The sequence below is a fragment of the Erinaceus europaeus genome, chromosome 2, assembly GCF_950295315.1.
Source record: "Erinaceus europaeus chromosome 2, mEriEur2.1, whole genome shotgun sequence".
Taxonomy (NCBI): Eukaryota; Metazoa; Chordata; class Mammalia; order Eulipotyphla; family Erinaceidae; genus Erinaceus; species Erinaceus europaeus.
In genome coordinates, this window is record NC_080163.1 from 122,475,355 (window position 1) to 122,495,522 (window position 20,168).

At 54.7% G+C, this 20,168-nt stretch overlaps 2 protein-coding genes across 3 annotated transcripts in view; both read right to left on the reverse strand.

Moving 5' to 3' along the window:
• Nucleotides 1–13,428, reverse strand: part of NECAB2 (N-terminal EF-hand calcium binding protein 2) — a 33,209-nt gene extending 19,781 nt beyond the window's left edge. Inside the window, exons 1-5 of the mRNA XM_060185109.1 lie at nucleotides 13,139–13,428; nucleotides 11,022–11,046; nucleotides 6,108–6,216; nucleotides 3,801–3,826; nucleotides 3,583–3,680 (exon numbers count right to left, since the gene is read on the reverse strand). Of these exons, the coding sequence (XP_060041092.1) occupies nucleotides 3,583–3,680; nucleotides 3,801–3,826; nucleotides 6,108–6,216; nucleotides 11,022–11,046; nucleotides 13,139–13,351 (471 nt within the window). The 5' untranslated portion in view covers nucleotides 13,352–13,428. The remainder of the gene's footprint in view (nucleotides 1–3,582; nucleotides 3,681–3,800; nucleotides 3,827–6,107; nucleotides 6,217–11,021; nucleotides 11,047–13,138) is intronic.
• Nucleotides 13,429–14,438: 1,010 nt separating this feature from the next.
• The window catches only part of OSGIN1 (oxidative stress induced growth inhibitor 1), a 42,293-nt gene continuing 36,563 nt past the window's right edge, over nucleotides 14,439–20,168 (reverse strand). For both annotated transcript variants that reach the window (XM_060185108.1, XM_007528359.3), the window contains exons 3-6: nucleotides 18,810–18,946; nucleotides 17,766–17,957; nucleotides 17,523–17,614; nucleotides 14,439–15,714 (exon numbers count right to left, since the gene is read on the reverse strand). In XM_060185108.1, the coding sequence (XP_060041091.1) occupies nucleotides 14,781–15,714; nucleotides 17,523–17,614; nucleotides 17,766–17,957; nucleotides 18,810–18,946 (1,355 nt within the window). In that variant the 3' untranslated portion in view covers nucleotides 14,439–14,780. The remainder of the gene's footprint in view (nucleotides 15,715–17,522; nucleotides 17,615–17,765; nucleotides 17,958–18,809; nucleotides 18,947–20,168) is intronic.

The window sequence follows — 20,168 nt, forward strand, 5'->3', positions numbered from 1 at the left end:
TTATTATTATTATTGTTATTATTGATGTCATTGTTGTTGCACAAGACAGAAATGGAGAAAGGAGGAGAAGACAGAGGGGGAGAGAAAGATAGACACCTGCTGACCTGTTTCACCACTTGTGAAGTGACTCCCCTGCAGATGGGGAGCCGGGGCTCGAACCGGGATCCTCACGCCGGTCCTTGCACTTTGCACCACTTGTGCTTATCCGGCTGTGTTAGCACCCAACTCCCCCAAGATTTATTTTTTAATCTTAAGAACATATCCTGCATGACTGATCACAAGCCTGAACATATCCATCATTACTTTATACACTGAAAACACTGAAGTATATGTAGAAAAGATGGGCACAGATTCATTGAACAAGCTAAACCAGAAAAAGTAAGGAGGAAAAAAAACCCAGCCAAAGTTAGGATTGACCTTAAAATATATTTAGTATTTTTGTATCTCCTGTGTAGAACACCTTGACCCAATATGGATAATTCCTATTTTTTGAGTAGAAAAATGACTATGCCAGACAACCTGAATCACCCATAGAAAACATGCCAAGCCACCCCACATGCCATTCTGAATCCATTGTCCACTCTCTACTTCTGACAGAGGCAGAGACAAAATGTTCAGCTAGTGAGGAAGCTTCAACATGAAGAAAGAAGAATGCACCAATGAGGGTTCATCACAGGCAGCTGAGGGCTGTTTAATAAGAGGGGATCTAATAATAGAATCCACCCCATCAATAGCCTAGAAAAAAAAAGCATATGATCATTTAAAAATACCAAAAAGGCATTTGAAAAAAAATCACTACCACCTCCTAAGATTAAAATCTAACAAAAGGAAAGCAAAAGTTATTTTCCCAACAGGCTGGAGAGGGTTCGAAAAACAGGAGCCAGCATTCAAATCAGAATTTGCAGAGAAAGGTTAGGAATGAGGTGTTGAGAACCAGGAGTAGACCAGAACTAAGGAAAACTGACAGTACTGAGAAGTGGGAGCAGGCAGCAACCACAGCAGTCAGCAGCTCGCCAAACTGGGGGAGATAGCACTGTGGTGCTGCTAGACTTCCACACTTAAGGCTCTTCTTCTTCTAGCGTTTGCCACTTAAGGCTCTAAGGCCCCAGGTTCAATTCCCACACCACCATAAACCAGAGACACCTGTAGTCAGATCATTAACTTATTAAGAACTCTTGACCCTTGATAATTATGAACAATCACTGTGCTTTCAGTTGAGTTTGTCTCCAACCAATGAGAAGGACCAGTTTAAAGTAAAAGCATGGCTTCTAAAAGCTTGCCTGCTACAACTTTATTTTACTTTTTGTTACATTTAAATTTCTATTTTATTTTTTCTCTCAATGAGAAAATATTTGAAAGAAAAAAAACTGAAATAACAACATGATGTATTTAAAAACCAAGATCAGTTCAGATATATATTGATACATAAAAGAAACGCTGACCACAGATCACAACCACCTCTAAAAATGCACCACCGGTGGGGGACAGGTGGTAGTGCAGTGGGTTAAGCACAAATGGTGCGAAGCACAAGGACCGGCGTAAGGATCTTGGTTCAACCCCCTGGCTCCCCACCTGCAGAGGGGGGTTGCTTTACAAGCGGTGAAGCAGGTCTGCAGGTGTCTATCCTCTCCCCCTCTCTTGATGTCTCTCTGTCCTATCCAACAATACTGACAGCAATAACAATAATAATAACAATGATAAACAACAAGGTCAACAAAAATAGCCTCCAGGAGCAGTGGATTCATAGTACAGGCACCAAGCCTCAGCGATAACCCTGGAGGCAATAAACAAACAAACAAACAAAAACATTTTTAAAAAATGCACCACAGGGGGCTGGGTGGTGGCGCAGTGGGTTGAACACATATGCTGAAAGTACAAGGACTGGTGCCAGGATCCTGGTTCTAGCCCCCAGCTCCCCACCTGTAGTGGAGTTGCTTCACAAATGGTGAAGCAGGTCTGCAGGTGTCTATCTTTTCACTCCTCTCAATTTCTCTTGGTCCTATCCAACAACAACAGCAGCAACAATAACAGTAACAGAAAAAAGGAAAAAATGGCTTCTAGGAGCACTAGATTTGTAGTGCAGGCACGAGCTCCAGCCATAACCCTGGAGGCAAAAAACCCAAACAAAACAAATCCAAAACAAACAAAATGCAACACAGGCAGCACCAGGCAAAGCAGCAATACTGGGTACCTGTAATGGTAGAGTTCAAGTTCTCATCAGGATGGAGAGTAGCACCACATCTCTGATAATTTCAATCACAGATCTAGAGGCAATGAGGAGGCTTTATCTACCTACCTATATCTCTTGACAGCACTGCTGGGAAAAGGCCCTGCTCTGGTGAGAATCCAGGCAGCTCCCAGCTGTGGGGCCTGCATAGCTTGGGGCTGGGGCTGGGGCCTCCTGGTGGGCTGAGACTCTGGGTTCCTCCCTGTATCTTTCTACTCTGAGAACCCCACACTACAGACAATAAAAGATAAACAAGAGAGCTGGTCATACATGATTCTAAAATACACTTTTAGAAATTTTTTTTTTATCGCCCCCAGGGTTATCACTGGAACTCGGTGTCTGCACAATGAATCCATCTTTTTTTTTTTCCCTTCTGTTTTTTCTTCTTTTTTTTTTCCCTAGAGACAGAAAAAATGAGAGGGAAGTGGGGGTGAGGGGGAGAGAGAGACTTGCAGCACTGGTGAAGCTAACCCTCTGCAGGTGGTCACCAGGAACCTGAATCTGGGTACTTGAGCTTGGTAACATGCTCTGGGTGAACCACTATCTGGACCCTAAAACATACTTTTAAACATCAAGGATCCAAATAACATGGCAACAGGGTAGACATTAAAATGGTATAGCAGTGGAGCCAGGACAAGGCCCGGATAGTTTTTGTATGTATGAGAAGAGATTCTCACATACTTGGCAGAGTAGCATTTGGTGAAAAAGGCAGGACTGGTCTTACCTCCTTCTTGGCAAAGAATAGGTGCTTATCGATAAAACCAGCAGGGCCTTTGCTCTGTTATGGGGCCCTGTGCTAAGTGACTTAGAGACCTTATTTCACTCTCTCCTCACCAAGACTCTGAAAAGTGGAACAGGCAATAGCACCACCAACCAATTCCCCTGCATTCCACCCACCAAGGAGGCACTCCAGAAGGTTCTGCTTCAGCACCCCCCACCCCAGCCCCCCAACTTCTCATAAAGACACCATTAAATTCCTGGTCAATTTCAGAAGCACAAAGCCACCCCACCCCTAACTCTGTGATACTTGTACCAAGGTGCCTTGGAGTGTCTGCTGCTCTTGCTCTAGAACCTTATCCCTGGACCAGGCCGGATTGTGGGAAAGGTCACCCTGTTCCCGACAGACACCCGCTGGACAGGGACATTCACAGAGCTGCCCTACACTCAACACACTCACTTCACCGTGTGTCCCAGCCTCCTCCAGGAGCCCCTGTGTACCACCATAAAGTCCACCCTGCACTTGTCACCCCAAATCCAGGTCCCACGGGGTGCAATGCTCCTGGGGAAATCTGGAACCAAACCAGCACAGGGCCCTGCTCGACCCTCCTCCTTGGGAGCCCCCTGCAGTGGCTGACCTTCTTGGTGTAGCCCATGGCTTTCAGCACAGAGTGATTCAAGGTCTCCAGGGAGGCCAAAACATCCTCATAGTCCCCCATGTGGTCCACAAAGTAATCTGGGGGAGGGGAAGCAAAGGTCAGGGGTCACTGGAACACCATGCCCCTCCCTCTGTTCCCCTCCCTCACCCTGCACCCCTCAACACACCCCAGTGTGTCCCCTCCAACTGAACACCTACCACATAGCTCCTTGGTGTCCACGTGGCTGTGGAGAGAGAGAAGGGGTCTCAGAAGCAGCCCTCTAACAAACACACACACATTCACCCCCACTGTGTGGCTGGTAAAATGTCCTTTTTTTCAACTTGGCTGGGTGAACCCCTCTTCTGGGCAAGTCACATTTCTAGTGGCAGGCATGAGGCATAGCCCTCCTGGGGGACAGAGCAAGGAGCCAAGTCTGCATTAGCATGTCTGTCTGAGCCATCACACCACTACCCCACTTCCTCTCCTCTCTCCAAATCTGCCTAGTGCACAGGGCCCAGCCAGTGTGGGGGAAGGGACTGGAGACAGAGGGTGGGGGGGCCATGCTCAAGACAGTCTGTCAACAGAAATTACACGTGACACACACTTTCACCTCCCTGCAGCCCTGCTCAGGGCTGGGGGGCCCTGGGGCAGGACCCCACTTATTCAACCGCGTCCCATGTCTACAGCGTGGAGAAGGGCACTTTCCTTCATGGGATGGGCCATGGGGAGAGTGGCCTCAGGCTGGGAAGGTGACACTGAAGCCTTGGGGTAGAACCCTGGTGGGGTGTGGGTACAGGTCTATAACCTGGCCTCTCTGCCCCAGGTGCCCTCCTGAGGCTGAGGGACTGGCTGACAGTGCTGGGGGGCACTGTAGACATTGTAGAGACAGTGCTCTACAACAATGTGCTAGTCACTCCTGCCCCAGGCCCCGCAATCAATCTGGGTGCAAACTGTCTCAGAGGTTTTCCTAATATGCAGAGCAAATGGAAAGTCTGGCCAAGTCCCATAGGCAGGAAGCAGTCTGTTTATTCTGCTGCAGCCGGCTTTCCACCCACCTCTTGGGCCACGTGAAGGGCTTTGGGCCCAAAGCCTAGGGAGCACCCCAAAGGGCTATAGAGCCCCAGCCTGTGAGGCCAGCACACCTGCCCCACTCACACTCCGCAGAAGGTTCCAGCCTTCCTTCTCCCCCACCCAGCTGGCCCCACACAAAAGAATGAGTAAATCAATGAATAAATCAGCAGGCACCAGTCTGGCCCTTTCAAAGCCCACCAGGGGGCCCTGGCCCCACTCAGAACCGTCCATCTGGCTGGGAAACAAAGCCCTCTGGTGGAAACCTTCCCAGCACAAGGACGCTGCTCCCCATCCCACTGGGCACCTCTCCGGACCCTGCCAGCCCTCCTCTGTGCCAGCAGCCTTGGTGGTAGCTCTAGCGAGTCTCAGGGGACCCCACTCATCACATCTGCCCCAGCAGGCTCTTAAGAGTGTATTTCCTGCACCTGAGGGGCCCAAAGGGTAGGCAGCTGTGTGTGTGTGTGTGTGTGTGTGTTGGGGGGTGAGTCTGTGAGACTGCACATGTTGCACCTTACAAGGACGGGCTGGGTGTATGACAGACATGCAGGATAGGGGGTGCCAAGAGGGTGGGAGAAGGGTGCTCCTGAGTTGCTAAGAAGCAGATTAACAACAAACTGGGGACTACTGAATGATCTGGGGTGTGATGGGGGTCAGGGGGAGGGTCAAGGTCGAAGTTCAGAGGAAGCCAAGGTCTGGGGACTAGGTGAGGTCACACTGCCCGTGTCCCCCATGCAAGTTCTCCTGGGTGCACTCTGCGGGGTGCAGGATCTCTCTGCTCAGAAGAAACACCTGTGTGATGGGAGCCAAAGCTGCATTAGCTGCTCCCACTGCAGACGCCCAATCTGCAGGCGGGGAGACAGCTCAGCTGGTGCAGCACTGGACATGCATGCTTGTGGCTCCAGATTCAACACTAGATGTGTGACAGGACAGGCATTCTGACTTCTTGTATCAATCAGACTACCATGCTTTTTGTCTCATCTGAAATAAAAATATCTTTTTTTTATGACTGACTAGACAGCATAATGGCTCTGCAAAAAACTTTCATGCCTGAGGCTCTGAGGTCCCAGGTACAATCCCCAGCACCACCATAAGCCAAGAGCTGAGCAGTACTTTGGTTTCTCCACTGTATTTTTCACTAAAGATAAATAAAACAGGGTCCGTGTGGTGGCACACCTGGTTGAGGACACATGTTACAATGCGCAAGGACCCAATTCGAGCCCCCAGCCCCTACCTGCAGGGAGGAAAGCTTTGCGAGTGGTGAAGCAATGCTGCAGGTGTCTCTATCTTCCCTATCCTCTTGTTTTCTGGCTGTCTCTATCCAATAAATAAAGGTTAAAAATTAAAAATAAATAGTCTGGCTAGTGAGGGTCTCTCCGGGTCTCTTGCTTTCCTTCAGGGCACTGAGGTGGCCTCTGGGTGTGGGGGAGCCACCCCACCTCCACGCCCCTGCTCACTTGGTATTGTCAGAGTCGATGGTGTGGAAGAGGTCCTCCAGTTCCTTCTCGTTGAGGACGCCATCTGCGAAGAAGAGCTGGAACTCCTCCAGGGACAGCTTCCCGTCATCTGCGTGGGAGGAGGAGAGGGAGAGAAGGGAGGTGACAGAGATAGTGTGGCTCCACAGAAGGACACCCCACCACAGGTGCCCAGGCCAGCTGACTCCCCCAGAAGCACACTCCTCTGTCAACAGCCACGCCCCGATGATTGACTGCTGATTCCAGGTTCACTAGATGAACTCCTGGTCACCAGGGATCTCTAAATCATCCAGTTGATCCCTGAACTAACACACTGCTTACAGAGGTTCCTGAAGCAGAAGTGCTGAGCCCAACACCTCTGCACCTGTGCTCACTGCACCCCAATGGCAGGCAGGCAGACACTCTCCCCCCTACTCTCTCCTACCACCCAGCCCTCCTCTCCACATGCCAGCCACCACTCCCAGCCCTGGCACCCCGGCCCTGACTCTAGAAGAGGAAGTGACCCCTCAAATAATAAACAAGTGCAGCGGGTTAAGCGCACATGGCGCAAAGCACAAGGACCGGCATAAGGATCCCTGGTTCCAGCCTCCGGCTCCCCACCTGCAAAGGAGTCACTTCACAAGTGGTGAAGCAGGTCTGCAGGTGTCTGTCTTTCTCTCCCCCTCTCTGTCTTCCCCTCCTCTCTCCATTTCTCTCTGTCCTATCCAACAATGGCAACATCAATAACTACAACAATAAAACAATGAGGGCAACAAAAGGGAATAAATAAATATTAAAAATTTTTTAAAAAAATAAACAAGTGCCTGGAAGCTCCCAGGGGTTGATGTTCTCTCCTCTGGTGCCCCACTGGTAGCTGTGAAGATGCAAACCACAGGGAAAGGGGGTGTGCATGTGAACCCTGCCCAGTGCTCTAGGGCTGAGGGGCTAGGGGTCTGGTGGGTGCCATGGGAGAGGCCTCACCTCTTCTCCCTGCACTGGCACTGCCTCCTCTGCAGACACCAGAGTCTCAGTGACTAGGGGCAGAAGGGTCACTGGGGAAGGGGCTCTGGACTTCAAACTGGCACTCTGAGCTCCTCCCTCCTGGGCGGCTCAGCCAGCAAACTCCAGCAGCTTCAGCTTCATGCCACGCTCCTCCTTAAAGGAGTCAAGTCTGGCACTCAGGAGAAAGCCCTTTGCACAGTGCACATCTCACCCAACCCAACGTGGCAGGCCTACTCAGGCTGAGCCTCAGGTATTCTTACATTTGGAAGGTCCCAGAGTATCTATCTCTGCTCCTAGCAATTCTGCGGGGGCTCAAAGTAGGGCAAAAACGGATAAGCTGGGAGAGGGAATCCTCACACCTGCTGCGCTTCCCTCCGCCCAGGCTGGGGGTGGGGGAGAGGGAGCGAGGGAGAAAGAGGGAGAGAAAGGGAGAGAGGGAGAGAAGAAGAGAGGAAGTGGAGAGAGAGGGAAAGAAAGGGAGAAAGAAGAGAGAGGGAGAGAAGGAGAGAGGGAGAGAGGGAGAGGGGGGAAGGGGGGGAGAGGGAGAGGGAGGTAGAGGGGAAAAGGGGGAGAGGGGGGGAAAGAGGGAGGGGGAGAGGGAGAGAAAAGGAGAGAGGGGGAGAGAGAGAGAAAGGGAGGGAGAGAGAGGGAGAGGAAGGGAGAGGGAGAGAGAGAGAGAGAGAAAGTGAGTGTGTGTGTGTGTAGGGGAGAAGTGCTAGAGGCATATCCCAGTCTGCTTCCAACATCCTCCCCCAAGTTTTAGTATCACAGGAGTAACAGAAAACTGCTATTTTCAACCCTCCCCCCATCATGCAAACACACACACTTGTGGTTACACGCAGCAGGCCCAGAACCAACATCAGCTGAGATAAAGATCCAAGGCAGCTGTGGCTCTCACATCCTGGAGAGACTTTCGCAGAGTGCTGGCTGACACACACACACACACACACACACACACACACACACACACACACACACACACTTTCTAGAGGGGTAAACCAAGGCAGAGTAGTCCAAGTTCCACAGCTGGTATGTAGGTCATGCTCTCAACCCTACTTGGCCAGGATCTTATGGGGAGATCTTCCCTACCCCCCTAGGGGGACCCCCAGCATAGGGCAGTTTGGGAAAGCTGACACTGTGTTGGGGTTCAGAGGATACATGCTGTGATTGATTCGTCATGTCTGCAGGGGCCCAGCTGGGGAGAGAGCAGCAAAGACCCATCAACAGACCTTCAGATACTAAGCCTCCTAGCTGACATTTCCCTGCACCCACGGCTGCCAGCCCCAGATCAGCTAATGAGGAAGCATCTCCCACCCAGGCTTCTGCACCTTCATTTCCGGCTGGGACACACAGATATCTTCATTAATTGGCATAAGCTCAGTCTATAGCAGTGACCTTTCAAATGCCAGGAGCCGGGCAGTGCCCGCCTGCACTGTCACACCTCCCCCTAGGGCACCTCAGGCACCACACCCTGTCTCCCCATCATGCCAGGCCAGGTCAGCAAGAGCCCTTTTATCTCCGACTTCAGTCTAAGTCCAGCAGATCACTGCCCTCTTCTGCCCCCACAACCCAGGATAAACAGTGTTTGTTGTGTGCGTTCACACCCACCCTTCCATCCCCACCCGGAGAGTCCTCCCACTGTGGCTGAATCAGACCTGGGCACTGTGCCTCCCCAGGCCCCGCTTCCCTTGTCTCTGCAAAGGGAGTGTTGCCTCTGACCCCAGAAGGATGGAGTGAGAGGGTCTAGAGGGCCTTGGTGCATAAGCTGCTCAGTGAGTGCTATCCTGCCCTGGGAGTGTGTGGGACCGCACTGGCTTTCCAGAGCACTCAGTGAGGTTACTGGAGTCACCCCACTGGGCACCTTACTAGCCTCTCCATTTTAGCAGGCTGAAGGTCTTTAGTCCCATTTATAGGTGGAGGTTCTGAGTCAGGTGACTGTTTGTGGCCAGAGATGGGAGGTGGCTAAGCCAGGACCTGAAGCCAGGTGAGGAGGACTGGCCCAGCCACACAACTCCCCCACCCTTAGCAGGGAAGCTCCCAAAGATGTCATCACATGCTCACTCAGTGAATAGTAAGGCTGCAGGAGGAGGGGGCGTGCCCCTGTGGGTCCCCTGTAGCAATGCTCAAGGGGGTGAGATGCAGCCTCAGATGGACAATGAAACCTCACCAGTGCCTGAAGGGGTGGCTGATGACCCCCCTCCCCCATCACCCACTCACACACTCCCCTCCCCCCCACATATATTCTGCTTGGTGAGTGACAGACCCCCTTAGCCCCAGGGCGCCACCCCCTCCATGGTCAGAGACTCCACCATCCTGTGGTATCCACAGTCCAGAGGCCTCACTGAGTTCTGGGTATCAGCTAGCAGCAGCAACAAAATCTTGCCTTTCAAGCAGTCCCCGGGTGCAGCAAGGCCAGCAAGAGGCAATAACTACAACTGGAGAGAGGACTCCACCAGGCCTGGGAGCACCACAGAAGCCCTCTCCACACAAAGCTGCTGCTGGACCCTCCTCCTTAGAGGCTTGGGAGAGGCTGTTCCCTCCCACCCCAGGGGATGCCAGGAAAGAAGGAAACAACTCCCCCTCTCCGACTGCCAGCTCAAACCAGGGCACCCCCTCCTGCCCACAGCTACTCCAACACCCAAGGGAGGGGCAGCTAAGTTCTAGGGGTGGGGAGGAGGGGGTCCAGGGGACTCAGGCAAGCACTGCACGTTGAACACCAACTTGAACACCAACTTGTGCATGGGAGAGACTGGATTCTTAGGGCCCCAGCAGGGGGGTGGGGGGAACACCCGATTGTCGTCTGTCCCCCACTGTTTACCAGCATGGCCCTTAACAGCAAACATGCAAATTAACAGACAACTGCGGTGCATACCTGCTCTGGGCACATCAGTTCTCCACATCTCCCTGTGCTTTCTAACAGCCCAGGGAAGCAGGCAGGCTAAACACCAGCACCCCACTTTATAGGGAGGCAAACTGAGGCCTGGAGAGGGGTAGCCTGGGGAAAATGCATGGGTGGGTGGTCGCAGGCTCCTGAGCAATGAGCTGACACGTCCCGAGCATGATGGCCCCTTGACTTTGGTAGATACTGAACTTTTTTTTTTCTCCAGGGATATCACTGAGGCTCAGTGCCCACACTATGAATCACTGCTCCCGGCAACCTTTTTTTTTTTTTTTTTTCCATTTTATTTAACAGGACAGAAAGAAATTGAGAGGGGAGGGAAAAAGACTGACACCTCTAGACCTGTTTTGCTGCTTGTGAAGCATTCCCCACCCCACCCGCATGTGGGGAGCTGGGGGCTCAAACCCGGATCATTGCACTTAGTACTATACACACTTAAGCAGGTGTGCCATTGCTCGGCCCATGAACTCTGTTCTTGATCCCCAGCCCCTTGTGTAGGAAGGAACCAGTTCAAGGGGTTAGAGGAAGATAAAGAATTCTTCTACCATAACAATGTGCTGCTTACATTTGGGGGAGGAGGCACATAACACAGGGAGAAGGGCCTGGGGGTGTCTGTGTGCAGCTGAACCTCCCCCTGCTATGGTGCTGCTGAAACCTTGGGCAAACCCCTTAACCTATCTGGGCCGCGGTGGAATTGACATATCAAGCAGCAGCTGCGTCAGGTCTGAGGGGTGTGCCAGGGCTGAGGGAGAAAGGGGTGAGGGTGTGCTCTTTCAGGGGGAGGATTGCTGGGCTCCACAGGGGCGCTGCTGGTCTAGTCCAGCTGCATGAAGTTGAACTTCTATTCTATTCTGGCAGCCATCCAGGAATCAGATACGTTCACTGAGCCCTCCTGACATCCTCAATATCTGGGGACCCCCCACACACACATACTGCACAACCTGGGAAGCCATGGCATTCAAGCTCCCCACTGCAGAGACCTGCACGTTCAAACTTCAGGGTCAAGAGAAACTCACCGTTTTTGTCTGCCCTCCGGAAAATCTGCAGAGAAGAGAGTGTGTGTCAGGTCCAGGGCTGAGCATATAGGGGGGAGTTTGCTGGGTCCCCCTGATCCTGCCCCAGGCACCAGCCCCCCAGCTGGGATGGGATGGGATGGGGAATGTGTCAAGTGCCCACTCCCTCTGTCTCCCACCTCCCCAAACCAGACACTCTGGCTGCTGGGGGGGGGATGAGGGGGGGAGTGTATGTGTGTGTGTGTGTGGGGTCCAGAGCCAATGGTCCATGTGGTCCCTGATGACAAGGTCTCTCTCTCTCACTACACCCCAGCCACAGCTCCTGGGTGTCCTGGTTCTCTCCAACGAGGCTGGGTTAAGTCTGAGCAGAGGTGTCTGCTAAAAGACCCTTGGGATCTGGGGAACTGACCCACTGTAGCAGGACTGAATGATTTTAGGGGCACTTCTGTGGGGGGGTGGTTAGAAGCAGGAGCTCAGAAAGCTGGGTGCACACAAGATTCTGGATGCAACGGAGGGAACACCCCCCTCCCCCCAGCCCCTGCAATCTCCCTCCCAGTCTCAACATGAAATAGAGAAGTTCTGGTAAATTTTGGAATCAGTCAGCCAAGGTTGGAAGGAAAGGTGCCCCTTGACACCCCACCTCTGGTCTCTGCCCCAGGGGAAAGGAACAGATGCCACTACCTAGTCCCCAGTCCTCTGAGCCACGGGCTGAAAACTTGGAACAGCAGCTCAGAGAGGGTTACTTAAACATCACCCCATTCTTTAACCTACCAGGGGAGGGGAGGGGATGGGATATGGAGTTCTGGTGGTGGGAATTGTGTGGAGTTGTACCCCTCTTATCCTACGGTTTTGTTAATGTTTCATTATATATATATATATATATATATATATATATATATATATATATATATATATATATATTCACCCCTTCCCTTGGCTGAACCTCCAGTCCTGGGGTACAGGGCAGGGCTGGGGCTTCTGGGGTTGGGACAGAAAGGGGAACAATTATTAGACCACCCCAGTCTCCTCAGGGCCAGATTGGACACCCCACCCCTTGCTCCTGAGTGCATGGTGTGTGTGTGTGTGTGTGTGTGTGTGTGTGTGTGTGTGTGTCCCACTGTGATACATGGCCCTTCTGAGTCCAAAAGCCCCCCAATGCTCACCACTATTTCAGAGACAAGCGGGGGGGAGGTGAGTACTCACACCCGCCAGTACTCAAGTACTGGGGAGCCCACCTCCTTCCCAGCCAGATCAGAGCTCATCTGCAGGTCTGGAGTAAGGGTGCTGCCACATAGATGTGCAGGGTTGCAACCCCCACCCCCACCCCCCTACACAGCACACACAGCACAGTCCCTGTCCCCTGCAGCCCTATGAGCCCAAAGCCAACCAGGGGTGCAGGAAAGAGGAGTCCATGCTTCCTGCACTTACAGGACTGGACATTCTAGAAACCCCTCTGCACGTGGGAGGCACCCTACCACATAAGACCCTTATGTATCCACTGGGGGACCCCAGGATAAAGTCCTTTTTACTCCATAGGGAACCCCCTCCCCAGAAGGGGTCCGGGCTCAGGGCTGATAGGGGTGGAGGTCCCGGTATCCCAGGTAGGGAGGAGGCTTCCATCTCAAGGAGGCGCGGTTGGATGGGGGCATTTTAGGGAGAAAACAAGGCTCAGAGACAGGGAGAGAAGGGGTGCTGGGGGGTGGTGTCTCGGAAAAGTATCGACTCAGGCGGAGGACCCGGACAGGGAAAAGAGGGGTTCCTGTTACAGGATTAGATGAAGGCCAGGCTGGGGAGGGGGGGAGATGGGTAGGCATGTGTGTAACCAAAAGTGGGGGGGGGGGGGCTATGGCCAAGCCGAGGGGGATCCAAAGGTCCTGGGTCTGATAAGATCGGGACCCCGAGAAGTGGAGAGGGGGTTGGGGGGGGTCATCCCGGTCCGTGGCGGAGACCCTAGGGGCTGGGGCCCGCGCTCTTGGCTGCCCGAGGGACGGGCCAGGGTTCCCTGGGAAGGTGGTGCCCTCGGGGCGCGGCGGGGGCCGGGCGGAGTCTTGGGGGGGTCCCTAACCCCCGGGGTGAGGGGGCCTGGGGATCCCGGCTGGGGTCCCGGCGCTTGTACTCACGTCCAGGATGACGGCGGTGCCCCCGTGTGGGGAGGCGGGCCGGGGGCCCGGGCCGGGGGCGGCAGGGGCGGCGGGTGCTTGCGGCGCCCGGGGCTCCCCCATCCTGGCGCCCACCCAGCGCAGCAGCCCGCCTAGCGCCCGGCCCTGCGGCGGCGGCTCCCGAAGCAGCCTGTGCGCGCCGGCCCTGCACAGGCGCGCCGCCCGCTCGCACATCGCGCCGCGCCCGCCGCCCGCCCGCCCGGAAGCGCCGACCCCCGCCCGCCGCCCCCGCACGACCCCTCCCCGCCGCCGCCGCTGCCGCCGCTCCGCCTCCCTCGCTTCGTCCCCGCGGCCACCGCGGGGACCGGCCGGCGCGGGGGGGGCTCCCCCCGGACCCCGAGCCACGTGTCCCCCACCCCGCGCGGTTGGGGCGCGCACTCCAGCCCCGGTCAGGGGGGGCTGCCCAGTAGACGAGGGGAGAGGGAGGGGTCTCTCCTCGGGGGGGGTTGCTTACCCTGGAAAAGCTCTGATTGCACCCCCTCTCCTCGCCGCGCTCCCCCACCCCCGCCCCGTGGCGCTGCCGTAGGGGCCTGAGCGCGGTGTCCAGCGAGTCCCGAGCGCCCTCTGCAGGCTCCCGCCTCCCCCACCCCGGGACTGCGCACCCCCCTCTGCAGCGCGCTGAGCCAGCCAGCACCCTGGAACTGCCCCTGCCCCTCAGCCCACCCCCCCCCCCCCGCCACCCCGCCCTGTCCTCCTTCACGGGACGCGAGTTCAGGTGCACCCACCCGGCTGGGCTGGGCTCTGACCGCCGACCTTGGCCTCCTGGGACTGACACCCTGGCGGGCGGGGATGACCCCCAAAGCCCTAACTCTGGCGCACTGCGGGGTGAGGCGCACCTTGAGCCGCGGTGGGCGTCTGTCTGGTGGCCTGGGAGGGTGTGAGTCATAAACTTCCTAAGGCAGCGATGCTCAGGGTCTGAGGGTACAAGAGCCAGGAGGAGCTGGAGACAAGGAAAAATGTTGGGCTCAACTCAGCCTGTGCAAAGGCCCTGTGGTGGGTGCAGCCTGCCGAGCTGGAAGAGCAGAAGGGAGACTGGCTGGATGGAGAGTGGGGTCGGGCACGGTGTGGAAGCCTTCCCAGCACCACATTTCCTCACAGCCCCCCCCCCCCATCTGCTTTCGAGTCCATTTGAGGGCAGGTGTGCTTCCCCCACCCCCAGCCTCTGTGGCCTTTCCATATGACCCGGCAGTATGCCAGATTGGGATACTGAGTACTCGTCCCCCCCCCCCCATCTTGCACACACAGACTTCTCAGACATGAGTGGAGGTGGGCGCTGGTTTTATTTTGGACCTGACTCTGGAAGGAGCAGAGCCCACAGTCCTCCCACTGGGTGCTCAGCCCACCCCAAAGCCCCTGCTCACGCTGGCAGCTTAAACGCCACTGTGGTGTTGATCTGCCTGGGCCTGCAGTCACTGCTCCTGCTCCAGGTGCCGGCCTGAGTCGTGCAGCCTGGATTCCCTGCTCCTCTTCCTCGGAGAGGCCCGTGGCAGGGCTCTAGGCCTCCAGTCTCCAGCCAGATAGGCCCCCTTCCCTTACAGGGGCATCTGGCCAGGCGGTGGTGATCTCCCTTTCCCTTCAGGGTGCCAGGATGCCAGGTGGGGTGCTAAGGTGGCTTGGTGGCCTCCTTCTGCTGCAGGGAACTGGCCACGGCCAGGGCTCCCCCCTGCACGAAGCGCACAAAGTTGTCCCCAGCCAGCGGCCCCACAGCATACAGGCCCTCCTGGCGGGTGCTCTGGTAGGTGAAGGGGTCCACCTCAATGGGGTTCCTCTTGGCGCTCAGGGGTTGGGTGGGGTCTGTAGCCAGGTCTGTGCCAGCCCCGGGGAGGAAGGAGAGGTCCGGGTGCGAGCCAATGAGCACCAGCACCAGGGAGACCCCGAAACCCTTGTGCAGGCCCTGGGGGTCGCAAAAGACTGCCTGGCCGTCCTCCTGCAGCAGCAGCAGCTGATGCTCAGGGAGGCTGCGATATCCCTCATATGGGCCGGGTGACAGGATGGAGCACTCCCGCATCATCTGGTGCACCTTGTGGTACTCGGGGTACAGCATCTTGGGCAGCTGGTTGAAGACCAGGCCGGGGTCGTCCACTGGCCGGCGGAAGGCGTGGATCACCGGGAGGCCCAAGTGGCGTGCAAACAGTACTGCATCAGCCGCCGACAGCCCCGCGCCCACAATCAGCACCGGGTCCGAGTTCGGGGTCACGGTGCCCGCCCTCGCCGCCACCTCCAGGGCTGACAGCTGGTGGTGGACGAAGGGCAGGTTCTCCCCGGGGATGCCCAGCCGCGCCCGGCTGTCTGATGTGCCAGTGGCCAGGACCAGGTTGCGGGTGTACAGTGAGAAGGGCTCCTGGCTCTGGTCTTTGGCAGTATGGAAGCCACACACCTGGAACAGGGGGCTGGAGCCTGTGGGCTCGGGAACCTGCCACTCCACGGCTGTGACCACAGCTCCCGACAGGAAGTTGCGACTCAGCCCCTTCTTGATCACGTAATCCCTGTAGTACTGAGCGATGTCACCGGCAGTGGCCCGGCTGTTTCGAAGGCCTCTGGGGAGGAGGGACACCGGAGAATGCAGTTAGAGAGTAGATGGCTTTGGGGAGGCGGTTGGGGTTGGGAGGGAAGGGGCGATGGCGCACCAGTTACCACTCAAAAGGACCTGTGCAAGGATTCAGGTTCAAGCCCCCAGTTCCCCGCCTACAGGGGAGTCGCTTCACAAGTGGTGAAGCAGGTCTGCAGGTGTCTATCTTTATCTTTCTCTCCCCTCTATCTCCCCCTCTATTTCTCTCTGTCCTATTAAAAAAAAAAAAAAGGAAATGGATAAATGGCCTCTAGGAGCAGTGGATTTGTAGTGTAGGCACCAAGCCCCAGTGATAACCCTGGAGGCAAAAAAAAAAAGAGAGAGCGAGAAAGCAAGAGAGAGAGAGAGAGGGAGAGAGAGAGAGGATGGGGCATTGCTCGTGGCTCAGTAATGGGAGGAGACTGGTTAATCGCTGGGACCCTCAGTCTCCTCTGTTAAACAGCTAATATGAGTGCCTCGTGGGGGTGGGGCTCAGGGCTAGATAGCTCTGCTACTGAGTTCAGTGCCTGAAATTCCTGCCTCAGTTTCCTTCTGTGTCACGATGGTGACAGTACCGTCCCATGAGGTTATTGAGAGGTTGGGTGAGTGGATATAAAAACCAAGAGCCGAGATTTGAACTTGGCATGTGAGGCAGTATGTGACATTACAAGGGCTGCTCACTGTTAGGATGGTCTGGAAAGACTGAATGTTGTTCTCTGTAAACCCAGTGGGACACCAGTTTTACGACTTTTGGGGAACAGGCAAAGCTGATGTGTGCAGAGAAGGGGTGGTGATGGACAGGGTCTGAGGCAGGCTCCTGGGGGTGATGGTTCTCAGCTGGCGTGGGGGTGGGGGGGGTGGCGGTGGCTGGGACGCAGGTGTATCCACTCAAACATCTCCACCTGGGCCTGTGAGTCAGGTGATTTCTATGGGAGGCTGCCTGCCAGTAAACAAGCCGATTACAAAACAGCCACCTGGAGCTCAAAGCACCTTCTGGGCACAGACACCTGTAGCTGAGGCTCATTGTTATGAAGGATTGTCACCTCCGTTTTGGGTAGTGACTCAGATCAGATGTAGTGGGACTGAAGTTCCAGGCACCTCACACACAAGACCAGTGTCCCCTTACCAAGGAAGATAGTGATTCCCGGAGGAGGAGAATCATTGAGGGAACCTGTGGGTATTCCCTGTTTTTCCCTCTCTCCTGTCACCCTCTCCTCTCAAAGATAAAGAATAGGAAATTGGTCTTAGGAGGCCACTCAGTTCATAACTCATGTTTGAGGACTTGGTTTCATTCCTCTGTGTTGCATAAAAAACAATAAAACAAAACCAAACAACACTGTACTTGTGTTTCTAATGCAGAAGCAGAACAAGGAAGTGTGGCTTATTATCTAACCCAGAAGGAAGGAGGTTGTTCCAGGCCAGGCTTAGAATCATGAGAGAGGTTGGGGAAGCCAGAAGGGAACCTGAGCCAGGACTCAGGGAAGGATGTTGGGGGTGGAGGTGGGGGCTAGCTGTCACACTCCCATTGAGGCTGGGATGCTCTGGGTGGGGGTGGGGTAAATAGGGTGGTGGTGGTGGTGGTGGTAGCAGCACTAAGCAGGGAGTCTTGGATCAGCCCAGCTGCCCCTGTGATTCTGCGAAGGTCCTTCTCTGAGCCTCAGTTCCTCCTGGAGTGAGGGGAAGCAGGCTTGATGAACCCAGGCACCCCTTGGCTGGCCTATGGGAGCCTGCTCTGTTTCTCCCTCTCCACCCCATCCCCTACCCCCACCACACACTTCTGGGCTGTCTTGGTCTCACCTTCGTTTCCTGCACATCCAGTCCTTCACCTGCAGGTCTGGGAGCCCCATCCATTGGCCCTGGCTCAGGGTCACCATGGAGCCTTCAATGGACTGCAAGGGAAAGTGCCACTAGTTCAGGACCCTGCCCCATGGGCTGGGAGGCAGGCAAAATGCACAAGAGGGAGTGGAGCATCCTGACCCCAGTTAGAATAAGGGGATGATCTCGCCCGTCTTCCACCACCACCCTCAGGCCCCCACTTACATGCCAGGCTCCCCCAGGTGGGTTCCGACCCAGGACCAGGTGGGGGATGGCTCGTTCCTTCTGGTGCTTCCAGATGAGGACGGACTCCAGGTTCCCCCCAAAGTCTGTGTCTGGGCGCAGGAGGGCATCAAAGAGCAGGGCCACAGGGCTCTGGCTGCGGCCTTCCAGGCCTTCTGACAGGTAGTCCAGGTTCTGGAAGAGAGGCTGTATGTCAGGGGGCCCTGCGGGACCACCCTGCAGGGGGGGCTGGCTTGTTGGGCCCCGGAGGCTGATGCTTCAGGTATCTTGCCAAGTCCTGAGGGGACATGACCCTGGCCTGCCAGTCTCACCAGAGTAGGGCTGTTTGCTCTGCATGGCAGAAGGCACCTGAAGTAGTCATTCTGGAAAGTGCTCACGGAGAGAGAAAGCTGTTCTGAGACAGTGGATGGATGATGACTGGCCCTCAGGGTGTAGAGGGAGGGTTGGTGCCTGCTGGGCTGGGCAGAGGGGAGGAAGGATCTAGGGTGGGGAGGGGATGTCCTATTAGGTCTGGCTGACATTTGGTTCAGGCCCTTCTTTGGGATCGGGCTGTCCTGGAGAACCTATAACAGCACCCTGCCTCTGACAGTGGGAGCACAGCTCTAGCCAGGACTGCAGGCTGCTGACGGTGGGCTTGGGGGTGCTGGTTGAGGGGGAAGTGAGACAGACTGATAACAGCTTTAGCAGGTCCTAAAAAACAGTCCTGAGGTGGACTCAGTGGGAGAACAGAGGACTTGCAGGCATGGGCCCCAGGTGTGATTCCATTACACAATCTGCCAGTGATGTTCTGGCGCTCTCTCTCTCTCTCTCTAAATGAATGGGGAAAGGAAGGAAGGAAGAAAGAAAAACAAAGAAAGTTCATTTTGTTGTTGTTGTTGTTGTTTTGTGGTTGCTATGTGACCTCCCACATTCTGCAGTAGCTCTAGGGTCTAACAGAAGCACACTGTCTTTGTCCTGGGAAAGCCTGCATGTCCCTGGAGGTGTCCCCTCTCAGTAGCCCCAGCTCTGGAGGAAGGACTGTCCTACCTGGTCCAAGAGGGAGACTCCTGGGGCCTCTGCCAGCTTTCTCTGCAGCAGGGGGTGCGGGTGGACTGTGTCTGGCTTCAGGTAGGGGGTGTAGCCGGAGAGCAGATAGGACAGGCAGATGCCCGAGGGGCCATTACCTGGGGAGAGAGGGCAGGGGTTAGAGAGCATAGGGCTTTGTGGCACACAGGACCACCCCACCCTAGGACTTTGGCCAAGATATGACTCATAAAAATAAAAAATAAGGGGGAGTCAGGTGGTAGAGCAGCAGGTTAAGTGCAGGTGGTGCAAAGCACAAGGACCGGTGGTGGAAGGATCATGGTTCAAAACCCGGCTCCCCACCTGTAGAAGAGTAGCTTCACAGGCGGTGAAGCAGGTCTGCAGGTGTCTATCTTTCTCTCCCCCTCTCTGTCTTTCCCTCCTCTCTCCATTTCTCTCTGTCCTATCCAACAACAACGACATCAATAACAACAACAGTAACTACAACAACAATGAAAAACAACAAGGACAACAAAAGGGAAAATAAATATTAAAAACATTTAAAAAATTAAAAAAATAAAAAGGGAGTCAGGTGGTAGCGCAGCGGGTTAAGTGCAGGTGGCAAAAAGTGCAGGGACCAGTGTACGGATCCCGGTTCCAGCCCTCAGCTCTCCATCTGCAGGGGGGTCGCTTCACAAGCAGTGAAGCAGGTCTGCAGGTGTCTGTCTTTCTCTCCCCCTCTTTGTCTTTCCCTCCTCTCTCCATTTCTCTCTGTCCTATCCAACAATGAGGACATCAATAACAATAACTACAACATTTCTCTCTGTCCTATCCAACAATGAGGACATCAATAACAATAACTACAACAATAAAACAAGGGCAACAAAAGGGAATAAATACATATTAAAAAAACAAAAGATAAATTAAAACTTAAATAGGATTTCAGTGAGAGACGTGCTATTTCTTCCCTCCTTTGTTACTCAAGGGAGCACAGAGAAATTAAGGAACTTGCCTGTGGTCACACAGCACAACCTAGATCCTGGGATGACAAAAAACTAGTACAGTCCTCCCAGAGCTCAGCCCTGTGGGTGAGACAACTGTATGAAACATGACTTGCAGATGGTTGTGTGCTTTGGGGGCCATGACACCCAGGAGGGGTACAAAGCCCCCATGGGGCACCTGCCCCTACATTAGAATGAATCCTCATTCCACTAATCTATGCTTTATCTTCTTGGATAATTAAGCTGGTGACATCATTTCTGATCTGATCTTTCCCTGCTTTTATTATCTCCTGCTATTGAGAACATTATTCATATGCCAAAATACATTAACAGGAACTATATACAATTACTGGGGTTCTACTGTCCTCAGTGTACAAAACAG